Raw genomic sequence first — 13,145 nt, 5'->3', positions numbered from 1 at the left:
AAGTTTTCTTTTCAGTATCTGAAAAAATGCTTATGCGAGATACGTAAAAATTGTTTTTTGGGCAGAGATAGTTGATGCAAAGTTCAAGGTTTTTTAATATCTCTGTGACTGATACCTCCTTAAAAGCTGTAGCAACGGGATGTGTGTTAAGCAACTTTCCGAAAAAGTGAACAGTAATTGTCAGCTGACAATTTGATTCATAATACTTGCATTTCAGAGTATTTGATAACGTGTATATTTATGATCTTGCTCATAGCTGTCACACAGAGGGTCAGATTCTGCTGTCCTTACTCATACCAAGTACTTTCTTCCATTGCAAGTAATGTCATTGATTAAATGTGGGGAATGATAGCAAAACCTGACCAAAGTAACTAAAAGCAGCAGTTGCTTCTTTCAGTCTTTGACAGCTGTGAGAGCAACTCTTTTTTTTTTTTTTCTAAACCATCCATCCTGAATTCCGACCTGTAAGAGTATGTACCTATATTTAGCTAGTGAGATTAAGTTGCAGGGGCTTCAGGCCGGGCAAAGCACATTGGTCTGCCTTTTTTACGGATAGACCTTTGGGCAGTCAACAGCTAAAGCTTTCTGCTCCCCCCCCTTTCACAAGCATTCACAAAATGGATTCCCAAAGGGAACTCACTGAAGAACTGAGACTTTACCAATCCACCCTTCTTCAAGATGGCCTCAAGGAACTCCTGGAAGAGAAAAAGTTTATAGATTGCTCCCTAAAAGCTGGTGACAGAAGCCTGCCCTGCCACAGATTGATTCTATCAGCATGTAGCCCTTATTTTCGTGAGTATTTCTTATCTGAGCAAAATGAAGAGAAAAAGAAGGAGGTAGTTCTAGATAATGTTGACCCCAACATCCTGGATATGATTGTCAAATACCTTTATTCAGCAAGTATTGATCTTAATGATTCTAACGTGCAAGATATTTTTGCTTTGGCCAGTCGTTTTCAGATCCCTTCTGTATTCACCGTGTGTGTCTCCTATCTTCAAAAGAGGCTTGCTGTTGGTAATTGTCTGGCCATCCTTCGATTAGGTGTTCTGCTTGATTGCCCAAGACTTGCATTTTCTGCCCGTGATTTTGTCTCAGATCACTTTGTGCAGATCTGCAAGGAAGATGAATTCCTGCAGCTTGCCCCACATGAACTTATCTCAGTTATTTCACCTGACAGCTTAAATGTAGAAAAGGAAGAACTGGTATTTGAAGCAGTAATGAAATGGGTCCGAAAAGACAAGGAGAACAGAGTAAAGAACCTGGGAGAAGTTTTTGACTGTATACGTTTTCGTCTTATGCCAGAAAAATATTTCAAAGAACATGTTGAAAAGGATGATATAATTAAAAGCAACTCAGATCTTCAGAAAAAAGTGAAGATTATTAAGGATGCTTTTGCTGGAAAACTGCCTGACTCTAGCACAAACAAAGAAAAATCAAACAAAGGGGAAGTAAATGGTGATGTAGGAGATGAAGATTTACTTCCTGGCTATCTAAATGACCTTCCCAGGCATGGTATGTTTGTCAAAGACCTAATTCTTCTGGTTAATGACACTGCTGCAGTAGCTTATGATCCTCTAGAAAATGAATGCTACCTAGCAGCCCTGGCTGAACAGATTCCCAGAAATCATTCCAGTATAGTCACCAAACAAAATCAGGTCTACGTTGTCGGAGGACTGTATGTGGAAGAGGAGAACAAGGATCAGCCTTTTCAATCATATTTCTTCCAGGTATAAGCTTTATAATTATTGGTGCAGTAATAGGTGCTTTGTAAGAGTCACTGAAAAGTACTTGGAGTCTATGCAAGTGAATTGTCTAGTTTCTGGTCAATGGAGAAAAATTCCTATAGAAAGCTATTCCTGTCTCATAAAGGTAAGTGAAACCAAGGGACTTGCATCTTCTCTTTCAAGATCAATTCCATGGTGAGATCTCAGAAATGATTAACTAGCACATTATATCCAGGCACTAACTTTCATTAAGGTCCTGATTTTTTGTTGTACAGGTGCCTAAACTTAAGACTAATAATACTATTGTTGAATGTCTTCTGTGAATCTGTGAATTTAAGTTCCCTGAAAGCTGAGTACTTAGCTTCTTTAGATACAATCTTTTTTTTTTGTGTGTCTGAAATATTTTTATGACCATAACAATGTCTGTGTTTTAAATGTCACTTTTTTCACTGAAATTCCAAATGTGTCACATTTATGTTTGAAAACAAGGGCATTCCAAAATACGTTATTTATAGGTAGAAGGTTGTTCTCACAAACTGTTGATGCCAGACTATAGACTAAATACCAAGTTCCAACTATGAATGCATTTTTTTTCCTTGACTTTGTAAATCTGCATAAATTGTAACTCGCATGACATATTTCAGAAAAGTAGCAGAATGACCATTTGGCATGCTTACATCATAAACTAATTCTGTTGTGTCTTTAGCTATTTGCTACATGCTCTTTGATATTTAAATGATCTTCTAAGGAATTATGCAATATGCTGCTGGCCACAGCTTGTCTTCAGGCACATTGACCTAAGAGAGTGAAAGTAGGTCCTTTGCCAATATGAAGTAAAACAGAAGGATAGCTAGTGATATAATTTTAAAGCCTTTATGTATCTAAAATGCAAATATTAACTGTTTATAGCACTAAGGCTCGCTGTGATTTCACACACACTGAAAGAGCTGGTTTCAGGAATCTGTTATACCTGTGAGAGGAAAGTTAGTTTGCTAGAGAGGACACTGTTCATGTCCCTTTGTAGGTGTAAAACATTATTCAGTGAAGTGCAGAACTTGTTACAGATATATTCTTCCAATAGAAATACTACATTGATGTCAATAATGTATGTAATTCAGAACTGGATAATCAGTCTTAGGCTACTAGAAAGGGGCCCTTGAAAAACTAAACCTCAACACTCACACTAAAAATTGATGAATTTTTCAAAATCCTACTTTAAAAATCTAAATCCATTTCCCCAAATCCTTTTTTTCTCGCTTATCATCTTTAAGACTGCTTGCTGCTGTTACTATGTGTAGTTAAAATACTTTTCTGCATTACCCATGAGGCTGTGGTTCCCTCTAAAACGTCAATGTGGACCATACCAACATTCACATACTATTGTCCCTTTCTCTACCAGTGATGCACCTGTTACTCTGTTACTATAACCTGTTGACATGCTGTTCGTAGCTAGCAGCCCAAGACAAAACCAGGCTGCCAGTAGCTCAAAAATGCATGTAGTTCAGTGCCCTATAAACAGTGCAGATGTCATCTTCGAGACTGATACAATGAACAGGCTGTGACCTGTGATGCGTACATTTTGTCCTCAGTACGCTACCCAGATCTAGCTACAGGGGCAATCCATGGCCATGATCTACATTTTACCATTGCAATAAAATGTCTTGTCCAACAGGACTGGTCTGACAAATCTGGGAGATGCATTTTACCACGCAGACCTTGGCTGTGGAACACACTTCTGGCAAAAGAATTATCTGATCTATGATTAGATTTATTCTGTGGAACAGTTTTTGTTATGTGAATTCTACTACTTGCCTTTTCTAAATCTGTTGTGACGCTCTTTCAGCTTGACAGCATTGCTGGTGAGTGGGTTGCGCTTCCTCCACTGCCATCAGCCAGGTGCCTCTTCGGGCTGGGAGAGTCAGACAACAAGATCTACGTAATTGCAGGCAAGGACCTTCGCACTGAGGAGTCACTGGATTCAGTCCTGTGCTATGATCCCGTGTATGTTTACAATTTAATTATGCCCACTGAGGACACATAAATAGCCCATTATTAGTTTAAAGAGCCTAACAGTGATATTGTTCTTGTTCCAGGGCACTAAAATGGGGTGAAATCAAAAAATTACCTATCAAAGTTTATGGCCATGCTACTATCTCAAACAATGGATTGATATATTGTCTTGGTGGAAAAACTGACGATAAGTAAGTCTTTTCATGATTATTTAGAACATTATTTGTTTGGCTCTCTAGATCCTATCTCCTCACTCAGAAATCAGGGTATCCATCCCTTTCTTACATCTCTGGGTTAAGGTTGCTTACAATTTGGCAGAAGGCAACACATTATGGTATACAGAGTATATTTTTCATGATAAGGTAAAATTGTATATAAGTTGTAATGCCAAAAAGTTGTTTTAATCACTTATTTCCAAGGCAAATTCTTAGTTACATGCACACACACTCATCACAGTTAGTTATGAGGATACTCTTTATAAGTATTATTTCTTACCAGACAGAAATGCTTAGGTACCATGGAACTACTTTGTCAGAGCTTCATTTTTTTTTCATTTGTAATGCCTGTTACACCTTTCTGGGTATAACGTTAAGAAAATTGCCGCTAACGTTAAGAAAAATGCCGCTATTAAGTGTGTGGTGGTAATTTTTCCAAGCAAGCAAGTGCTTTACTAAAGCATAGTGACAAGAAGTTGCAGTGGTTATAAAGCTGCAGTACAGATGAAGTTATTAGTTCACTTGCTTTCATTAGAATGAGCTTAGCTGGGCTAAGCGTCCATGTACAACAATAACATTTTGAGAAATGATATGAGGCATACCTTGCATAAACTAAAATAAGCTAATGTTTAAAGGAGTGCCCATGTGTTGGCTTTTGGTATGCCTTGAACTTCACCTTGGTGTTGTTCTGGAGTGAAAGTGACTTTTCCAAACCCCTGCCTTCATGTACAGTATGAAAATCGAGGGTCTAAGCAAATCTGCCTACATTCTCTTTGAATCAGAGGAAAGATGGCAAGACCTCTCTCGGTGCTTGATGGAGTTATTTTTCAATACATTTTTTCTTCTGGAAGAGAGCAATAGTTAGCATTAGTTGATCTTAGCTCCTCCTACTATGGGTCTTGTTAATTTATACGGATTCAAACTGTCTAATGCACAGATGCTGCTCCTTTTTTCTTTGGGTGTTTCAGTATTAGAGCTGTAAAACAACTGAATATATTTCATAACGGTGCACAGAATCATGTACATGCATACTTGTTTATCTTGAACTACCAAATAAATCTATTCCTGATCTTCTCTATTATTAAATTCAGTTAATTCCTGTTGACTGTAACCTTTGTTGTACATTCCCTAAAAGTCCATCTGAGCAGAACACTCTCAGAAAGGATATTGCCTTTGTCCTGTAAGGTACAGTGAAATTACTGCCCTATGGAAGCAGCATTTAACATTTGGTTTAGTTCTGTGGATGACTAGTGCTTTATAGACTTGTAAAAAGTCTTGTCCATCACTAAATCAGAGAGAAGATCTTATGAAAGGGATACTACATACAAACCCACAAAACCCACCTCAACTAGGTCTCACTTGGAACAAAACAAAAGTTCATTAGAAATGATTTCAGTTTTTCCTTTCTCTCTGCAGGAAATGTACTAACAGAGTATTTGTATACAATCCAAAGAAAGGAGACTGGAGAGACCTGGCTCCAATGAAAGTGGCTCGCTCAATGTTTGGAACAGCTATCCATAAGGGCAAGATTTTCATTGCAGGTGGTGTCACTGAAGAAGGCCTTACTGCATCTGTTGAAGCTTTTGATCTGACCACAAATAAGTAAGTGTGAGCTATTTTTAAAATCAAGCTATTTTTAAGCAAATATTTTATCACCTTAGCTTTTAAGATCTTGAGATAGCCATAAAAATATCTGGTGCTGATATTATTCTAACATCAGCACAGCTTTACTATGATAGCTTAAACTTTTAAGTGGTCCTCAATGTACCTTTATTTTATAGTAAGTACTTCAATCATACATAAACCCATTTGGCTGTGCTGCCTTCACTGATAAGGTGGAATTGCAACCATCATCCTCACAACAGAAGCTTTAACTTAAATGTATACTATCCCAAAGAGACCTACTTAGAGAATTTAACAATATAAAAAATGAGTTATACAAGAAGAATTTCTACAATTTTGGACTCTATACATTCTATACAAAGCAAATGAAATGTGCCAATTATGTTTGGCACATTCTTTCTCTTCCGTTGTTCAGACACACACGCAACCTGTGGTCAGAAAACATCTGCAGGTTCTTGTCTCAGTTTACTCTGTTTTGTTACTGTCAAGTCACATGAGTGTAAGAAGAAAATCAGCCTATTGGTTTTGATGTTGACATTGACGGGAAGTGAGATATCTCTGTTTTATATGTTCATGGGTGTGACTTGGTAGAATATTTGAAATTATGCCAATGAGCTCTACTTTTTTAAAAAATATATTAATTTATTTTTTATTTTTAAATTATTATGTCTGTGCCACTTGAAATGAAAACTTACATTGGAAACAATAGGGAAAAAATGAGCGTTAGAGGAAACAGATATATCTGTATAAAGCATATTAGTGATGATAGGACCAGGAGACCTGTAAGACTTGGTCTCTAGAAGATGTCATCAGTGCAATTCTGTAGCATTAAGACTTGCATTTCTGCATTAAGTTCCTGTGTGGATGGAGAAACAAACTCTCTGCTGCTTGATTCATTTTTTTCTTTTAGTAAACCATTCCACTAAAGTGTTTCACAGCAGCTGCATTTACATTACCCAGAACTGTATTTTAAGTACATTCAGTTCAGAATATTTCACGTGTATTTGACTTAGGTTTTTCTTTTCATTCCCAGGTGGGAGGTTCTGCCTGAATTTCCCCAAGAGAGAAGTTCCATCAGTTTAGTCACCTTAAGTGGATCTTTGTATGCTATTGGAGGCTTTGCAATGATTCAGCTCGAATCTAAAGAATTTGCACCTAGCGAAGTCACTGACATATGGAAGTAAGTTTAATTTTGATCATACTTTCCTGGTGGAAAGCCCTATCCAAAAGTTAGGTTTGTAGACACTGAAGGATAAAATTAATATTATGTTTAACTCTGGAAGTGAACCATATCACAGGTTGTAAAGCACTTACTTATTGCCAAATAACACTTGTTACTTTCAGACAAATGTTGAGACTTGAATCTAATGACTATTTCCATCTACTAATGAACAGTCTGAGTCCTGACATTTAGATTCTTTTTTACCATATAGCAAGGATATATGTTCTATATGTTCAACAGAAATAAGTTCTGTTGGCAGGTTTAGCCTTTTAAGTGTGCTGTACAAACATTCTCTGTTTTTTGACATTCTTATGCAGGAAAGCATGTATGTATACACGAGGTTCATACATATGTATTATTAGTCAAATAAGTAATTGTTCTGAGAAATCAGAAATCTGTATCTCCTAGATTTATTTATATAAATCATGGTAGCAGTGATGAAACTGTGACTTCAGTTGCTGAGGTGGATTCAGGAGTTTTAACTGGTGAAAGGATAGAAAGGATTACCAGAGGGGGGGAAACCAACCAAACAAAAAAAACACCACCTTTATATGTAAGAATTTAAAGAAATTCAGCTGGAATACTTATGATGAGGAGGCTTTTTACAGGAGTAATGAAATATGACACAGGCAAGCAGTGAGCTTCAGGGACCAGGAAAAGGACAATACACATGCACAAGAACATACTTCTGTTCTAAGAGGACAAAAGCAGTTCTCTGTAGCACAAAGCTGCTACAAGCCTTTGCAATGTGTGGACTATCCTCTTTTATATATGAGTGAAAAAATGTCAAACTCAAATTTTAAGAAGCTATGTTCTGACCTTATTTTGTTAAATGCAGGTATGATGATGAAAAGAAGGAATGGATTGGCATACTCAAAGAGATTCGATATGCTACTGGAGCTTCCTGCCTAGCTACACGCTTAAATCTCTTCAAGCTATCAAAACTGTAAACAAATGATGGAAAATGGGTTATGGCGAGGGAGTTTAGAAAGGCTCTTCTGGTTTTGTTGCATGAAAATATCCCCAAATTGTTCAGAGTTTTGTAGTAGCATTCTAGTTCTTCTGTTAACTGTTAAACAGTTAATCTGTCTATCCAAGTCTTAAGATATTTTATAGCTAATCAACAAGAGGTGAGTATTTGCTAACCTTTAAAATCCTGAAGAATTAAAATTGATTAGAATAAATAAAGATTTCTGAGAGAACTCTATTTTTCCACTCAGTGGAAAATAAAGCTAGTTGTATATCCTTACACTCAGTCCAGGATAGTGATGGCTTAGTCCCCAAACAATGCTCAAGAATTAATTGTTAAATTAAGTACAACTAGTAGGTAGCTAATTTTATTCTAACTGGCTGTTTGCACAGCCTGATTTCTCACTTTAGCAGTATATGTAAATCCTGCAATCCTGCCATATTTTGAGAATATTTTCATTAGAGCCTTCTAAAAATAATGAATTTAGCCTAAAATTGAAACACATACTGAAAACAAAAGTATATTATGTGGCTCAAGAACTGCTGACCTCAGCCAAAGCTGTACTAGTAGCCAGCCGTGAGGAAAGAGAAAAGTTTACAAGGTTAATAGCTTTGCAGTTTCACTTATTATGTTTTGGCTTCTGGTAACAGGGATTTTCCACTTTTTTATGCTTTTGTATTTATTTCTAAAGCAAGTATTTTATGGAAGGTTTCCTCAGAGATGTGAGGCCATTAACAAACATTCATGAAAGTCCCAGAACAACTGATCATCTGCAAGCACTTATGACATGGAGGACTTTTCCACCTAATAAAGAATTGATGTATTTTGATGTTTAAACATTTAACTAGTAACAATTAAACTTTAACACTACAAAAATATCACTGGTGCCTCTTTTAATAATCAGCTCATCATTACTATCATATTGACAGGATACAGATTTCTTCATATAGCCTTTGTCCAAATCAGAACACGCAGTTTTGCTGAAGTAGAACATGCCTGCCATTTTCCGAAAATCTCTTCAAAAGATCTCTCCATTGAGCAAAGCGGGTATCGTAACACTCAAGCAATGTAATTTCAACTGTTGTATGAGGAAAACTGGAAATGAAGCCCACTACACTTGACTGAACGGGAATTGTAACTATTGCCTTCCTAGGAGAGAGGCGTAAACACATGGGAAAGGCACAGCCATCACAGCTCATTTCAGCGTGTTACTGTACGTGGGCAACTAATCTGTGGGACATCTTTTCTGGTTTTCCCTTAAGTTCACATCTTTTCAGCTGCTCTTAAAATCTTCTCCTAGACTCCAGTTAAATCACAGTTTACAGCAGCCTACCTGGTCTAAAACTCGCAAGTTTCAATCCTCTCCCCCTTGTGAATAGTACTAACTTTATCCATACATAACTCGAACATACCTGAAATGCAGGGTCCAGCCCAAGCACATGACTATCCATGACTGATCACTCCATCTACAGCCGCTGCTACCTTTTTACACTCCATAGTTGCTACTTGAAGACCACCTGTACAGAAGCAGGGTATAAAACAGCCCTCTGACTTGAAGCCCACCTTCTGATATCGTAACATATATTGATGATTATTTTCTCAATTTTATACAAAATAGAATACACAGATAGTCTGTATGCTGTGCCTTCAATGACATTTCCTGAAAGCACTTTTACAGAACAGATCCTTGGGGCCTTTTTCAGTTTGATCAGAAGCACCATCACCACAAGCAGATAAATTCTGTCCTTTTTTCCTGGCTTTTCATCAGCACACTGATTTGGATTGAGTCAATAAAAATATATTCCTCTCCTACTACTGAGGTTTAAAAAAAAGTGACAGCCAGGTGCACAATGGTCAATTCAGAAATGTAGTTGCTTACCTCTGCCAACCTTCAAAGGATGTGGTAAAAAGAATGCTTGTACAAAAATGCAAGAAAATATACACGTTTTGTGTGTCTGTCAAAGAGCAGGGCACAACTTGCTGTCCTTGTGACGTAGCAGGAACTGTAGTCACAACGGCTGCTTCTGAAAATGGGCCCATTTGCCATAGTGTAACCACTCTACAGTTTATTATTTTACAATGAACATTCTCCTGGCTATTCTACTTTTTTCGTTCTACATTTCAGTATCTTATGCTGCCTGACAAAACCCAGGCTCAGTGTGATCACAGAAAGCCTGATAACTGGCAGATGGTTTTGAAACATCAGAAATAAAACAATGTTTTTCACCACCAATAACCAAGGTAGTATTTATGGCTCTCTAAAGGCTTTTCTTGGTCTTGATTCTTGGTTTCATTTTCAGCCTAATTTTGCTCTTTTATGCACTGCACTATTTCCAGAACACATTTAGACTGTTTAATTTTGTTATTATTAGTGAGGGCTAGTCCAACACATAAGGCCATAAACATTTTCATGAATTATCCAGTCACTAAAAAGTGCCGATGTCTGACATAAGCATTATTTCCTCCCGATCTTGTGTAAATCCCTCAGTTATCCCTTCCAAGTTACACTGAACTGGAGTGCAGGTGTTTCAAGGGTCTAGGTGGCTGCCAGATCTCTAGAACTACTTTACCTTTCAGGTATGTGAAGGCGTTCCAGAAGGCTCAAGCCATTACTTCTTGTGCACACACCACATCACAGGGTAGAAAAAGCAAGCAGCTGGAGGCTCCTCACCACACAACACCCTCCCCTGACACAGTCACCCATGTTATCTCTGTTCTAGAAGATGAAAACAGAATGGCTGTAATAGCAGTCCTATTGCTGTAATAGCAGACCTATTCTTAGTAAATCTGCATTTCAGTTTCTTGGTTTCACAGTACAGAGAATCTATGTTTGATCTCTATTGCTCATTCTGTCACATGCTGGAGGACAGACATAGTTTCCGCTATGTCTGCTGCCTCCTCTGTCTCACAGTCACAATATTTCCAGCTTTTTCTTTGGACAGTTTCATATCTGACCAATCTCTGTGCTATTTATTTAGGAGGCAATAATGAATTTTTATGGCAAAACTGTCACAGACCCGTGTATTTGAAACAGCCTCCACCAAGGGGAGAGTTTAAGCATCCTTATCATATCTCTGTGGCACATTGTGACCTGCCTTTTATACTCTAACAAGATTAGGATTCAGTCTCATTATACCCAATACCATATGGCAAACCTTGGTCCAGCTGACTCACAGAGATTTTAGAAAGTAAGTATTCCAATGTTATGAGAAGTTTAATAGTACATAAAGTGTTTGTATAAAAAATACTTTTTATTATGTCTTCGACATCACTGTTTTTCATATAGACACCTTCTCAGATACTCTAGCTGTTCACCTTTTGTAGACAAACCCATAGAATTCCATTCAAAGTGAGGAATCTGTAGAACAAAGTCACACAAACTTAGTGTTAATGTTGCCTGATACAAACCACATACCGTCTTACAGCAAAGATAATACTCTCTGATAACTATTGTTCTCCACCTTAACATATTTTGTCATCTGTGTCTTAAGAGCTATGTTTATTCTAAATACTGAAAAAAAACTAATTTATTCTTTATGTAAGTAGAGTCAGTTCGCTTTCAAAAAGCAGCAACAGTTGCAGAGATGTGAAGCAGGTACCCACACAATACAGGCTATGACAACTCCATTACACCATCTCCCACCTTCCATATTTTGAAACCCAAACCAAGAGAAAAATCCCAGTTCATTATAATTTGCAATGTTAATGCATCAACCTGGATGGTATGTCAGCAGGCAATAGGAGAAAGGATGTTTGTCATGTTGGAAAAAGAAGAAAACCTTAAGCTTACACAAGGGTTCTAGTTAAAGTTAGAGTAGGTAACACAGGAATTATATATACTGGAGAATCTGCATTCATGAACCTCCATTACCCAAATGTATCTATGCTTATGAGTGAGAATTAACTCTGGTCACTAGTCTTTGCAGTCACAGTACTACACTCCATCAGACAGACAGCATCCACGACCCACATGTGAGTTGCCATAACTGACTCTGTGTGGGTCTATAAGCATATGTTCAACTTTTTCTCATGCAAAAATCTTTGATGTATTGAACTGAAATCTCCGTTGTATTTTTTCTTCTTTACTCAGGTTATGTTGAGATTGCTAGTTTGCCTGCAGTAAGGTAAGGCTAAGACCTTTTAACTTCATCCTTGCTGCAGGTGCTTTCAGAGAAGGTGCAAGTTCTATAAAGTCTATAAACAGCTCAAAATTTCACCCCTAAATTAAAGAATTGCTCTCACCCAGTAGGTGCTTTTAACTATTAGAGGAAAACTACCTTTAAATCTGTTGTAAGGAAAATGTATCAATCTGCACTATAGGCATAATTCAATAGAAGACAGAATATTATTGACTGCTCACTTGAATGACCCGGTACCCCAGCATTTCCAGGTGTCGTTTTTTCACTGCAGCTTCTCCTTTCAGGTGATGTGAATCTTTGATAAAAGCTTTTGAATCAAGAAGCTCCAAAGCAATTCTGCAAACAACAAAATTGCATATTTACTTTCAGGTCCTACTTGAATACCAAGAAGTGGTATTTCTAGTTCAGTTGATATTTGCAGTAAGACCATTACTAGATAAACCTAGCAATTCACAGAAAAAGAAAATTAAACAACTCCCTGAAACTAGATGAAACATTTTCCTTACCTTTATCTAGACATACTTGAACTTCACGTCACTTAGAAAAAGCATTTCCTTCTTGCATCTGTTTTGTTCAAATGGCAAAACCAGCAACCAGCATTTTCAAGGCTTACATTCAAAGAGGTGGGAGGAAAACAGTATTCTAATCTCATAAAATACAGATTTCAAGAACGCCCTACCTACCCTAGTGGGTTTGGCTGAGATGGAATTCATATTCTTCATAACATCCTCTATGGTGCCATGTTTTTGACTAGTGACCAAAACAGTGTTGATAAATAAATCTACACCCATTTTTTTTGCTGTTGCTAAACAGTCCTTGCACAGTATCAAGGCCTTCTGTTTTTCACTCTGCCCCCACAGTGCGTAGGCTGGGGTTGGCAAGAGGCTGGGAGGGGGCCCAGCTGGGACAGCTGACTTCAACTGGCCAAAGCGATATTCCACACCACATAACTTCATGCCCACAATAAGATGAGGAGTTTTTCCAGAGTAGTCAGAGCTTGATCCACTGGTGGTGAGTGACTGCATTTACAACACTTTATTTCTGTTTCTTTTTTTTTCCCCTTCACTTCTTAATCTATATTTATATTGACTGAATATATATTTTTTTCTCACTTTCTCCCTCCAGATTCTGTTCCCCATCCCACTGGGAGGGGCAGTGAGCGAGCCAGTGGGTAGAAGCTTACCCACTGGGGTAAGCTTACCCACTGGGGGAAAGCTTACCCACTGGGGGAAAGCTTACCCA

The 13,145-nt window shown here is 37.7% G+C and overlaps 2 protein-coding genes and 1 long non-coding RNA gene across 10 annotated transcripts in view; 2 read left to right on the top strand and 1 right to left on the bottom strand.

Moving 5' to 3' along the window:
* The first annotated feature begins 533 nt into the window (after positions 1-533).
* On the top strand, positions 534-8,633 carry KLHL41 (kelch like family member 41). Its single transcript, XM_035332171.1, has 6 exons — positions 534-1,727; positions 3,568-3,725; positions 3,818-3,925; positions 5,366-5,551; positions 6,606-6,752; positions 7,633-8,633. Exons 1-6 carry the CDS (start codon positions 618-620, stop codon positions 7,742-7,744), a joined length of 1,821 nt encoding a protein of 606 aa, XP_035188062.1. The 5' UTR covers positions 534-617; the 3' UTR covers positions 7,745-8,633.
* A 139-nt stretch (positions 8,634-8,772) lies between these two features.
* Positions 8,773-13,145, bottom strand: part of FASTKD1 (FAST kinase domains 1) — a 19,554-nt gene continuing 15,181 nt past the window's right edge. For 7 of the 8 annotated variants that reach the window (XM_035332162.1, XM_035332166.1, XM_035332167.1 and 4 more), the window contains exons 15-16: positions 12,125-12,239; positions 8,773-11,122 (exon numbers count right to left, since the gene is read on the bottom strand). In XM_035332162.1, coding sequence (XP_035188053.1) covers positions 11,033-11,122; positions 12,125-12,239 — 205 coding nt within the window. In that variant the 3' untranslated portion in view covers positions 8,773-11,032. The remainder of the gene's footprint in view (positions 11,123-12,124; positions 12,240-13,145) is intronic. The other variant, XR_004752506.1, reaches the window with a different exon arrangement.
* LOC118170136 lies at positions 9,898-13,093 on the top strand. Its single transcript, XR_004752507.1, has 4 exons — positions 9,898-10,005; positions 11,855-11,888; positions 12,764-12,914; positions 13,029-13,093. It is a non-coding gene; the product is annotated as an uncharacterized LOC118170136 (long non-coding RNA).

Source organism: Oxyura jamaicensis, chromosome 7 (assembly GCF_011077185.1).
Source record: "Oxyura jamaicensis isolate SHBP4307 breed ruddy duck chromosome 7, BPBGC_Ojam_1.0, whole genome shotgun sequence".
Lineage (NCBI taxonomy): Eukaryota > Metazoa > Chordata > Aves > Anseriformes > Anatidae > Oxyura > Oxyura jamaicensis.
Note: the sequence above shows the minus strand (reverse complement) of the source record. Positions and strands in the feature narration are given on the sequence as shown.

Bases quoted from the DNA above. Each gene is read 5' to 3' on its own strand.
- KLHL41 (XM_035332171.1), top strand. From the start codon at position 618: ATGGATTCCCAAAGGGAACTCACTGAAGAACTGAGACTTTACCAATCC. The intron at 3,926-5,365 runs GTAAGTCTTTTC...TTCTCTCTGCAG, and splicing joins GGTGGAAAAACTGACGATAA to GAAATGTACTAACAGAGTAT. The intron at 6,753-7,632 runs GTAAGTTTAATT...TGTTAAATGCAG, and splicing joins GAAGTCACTGACATATGGAA to GTATGATGATGAAAAGAAGG.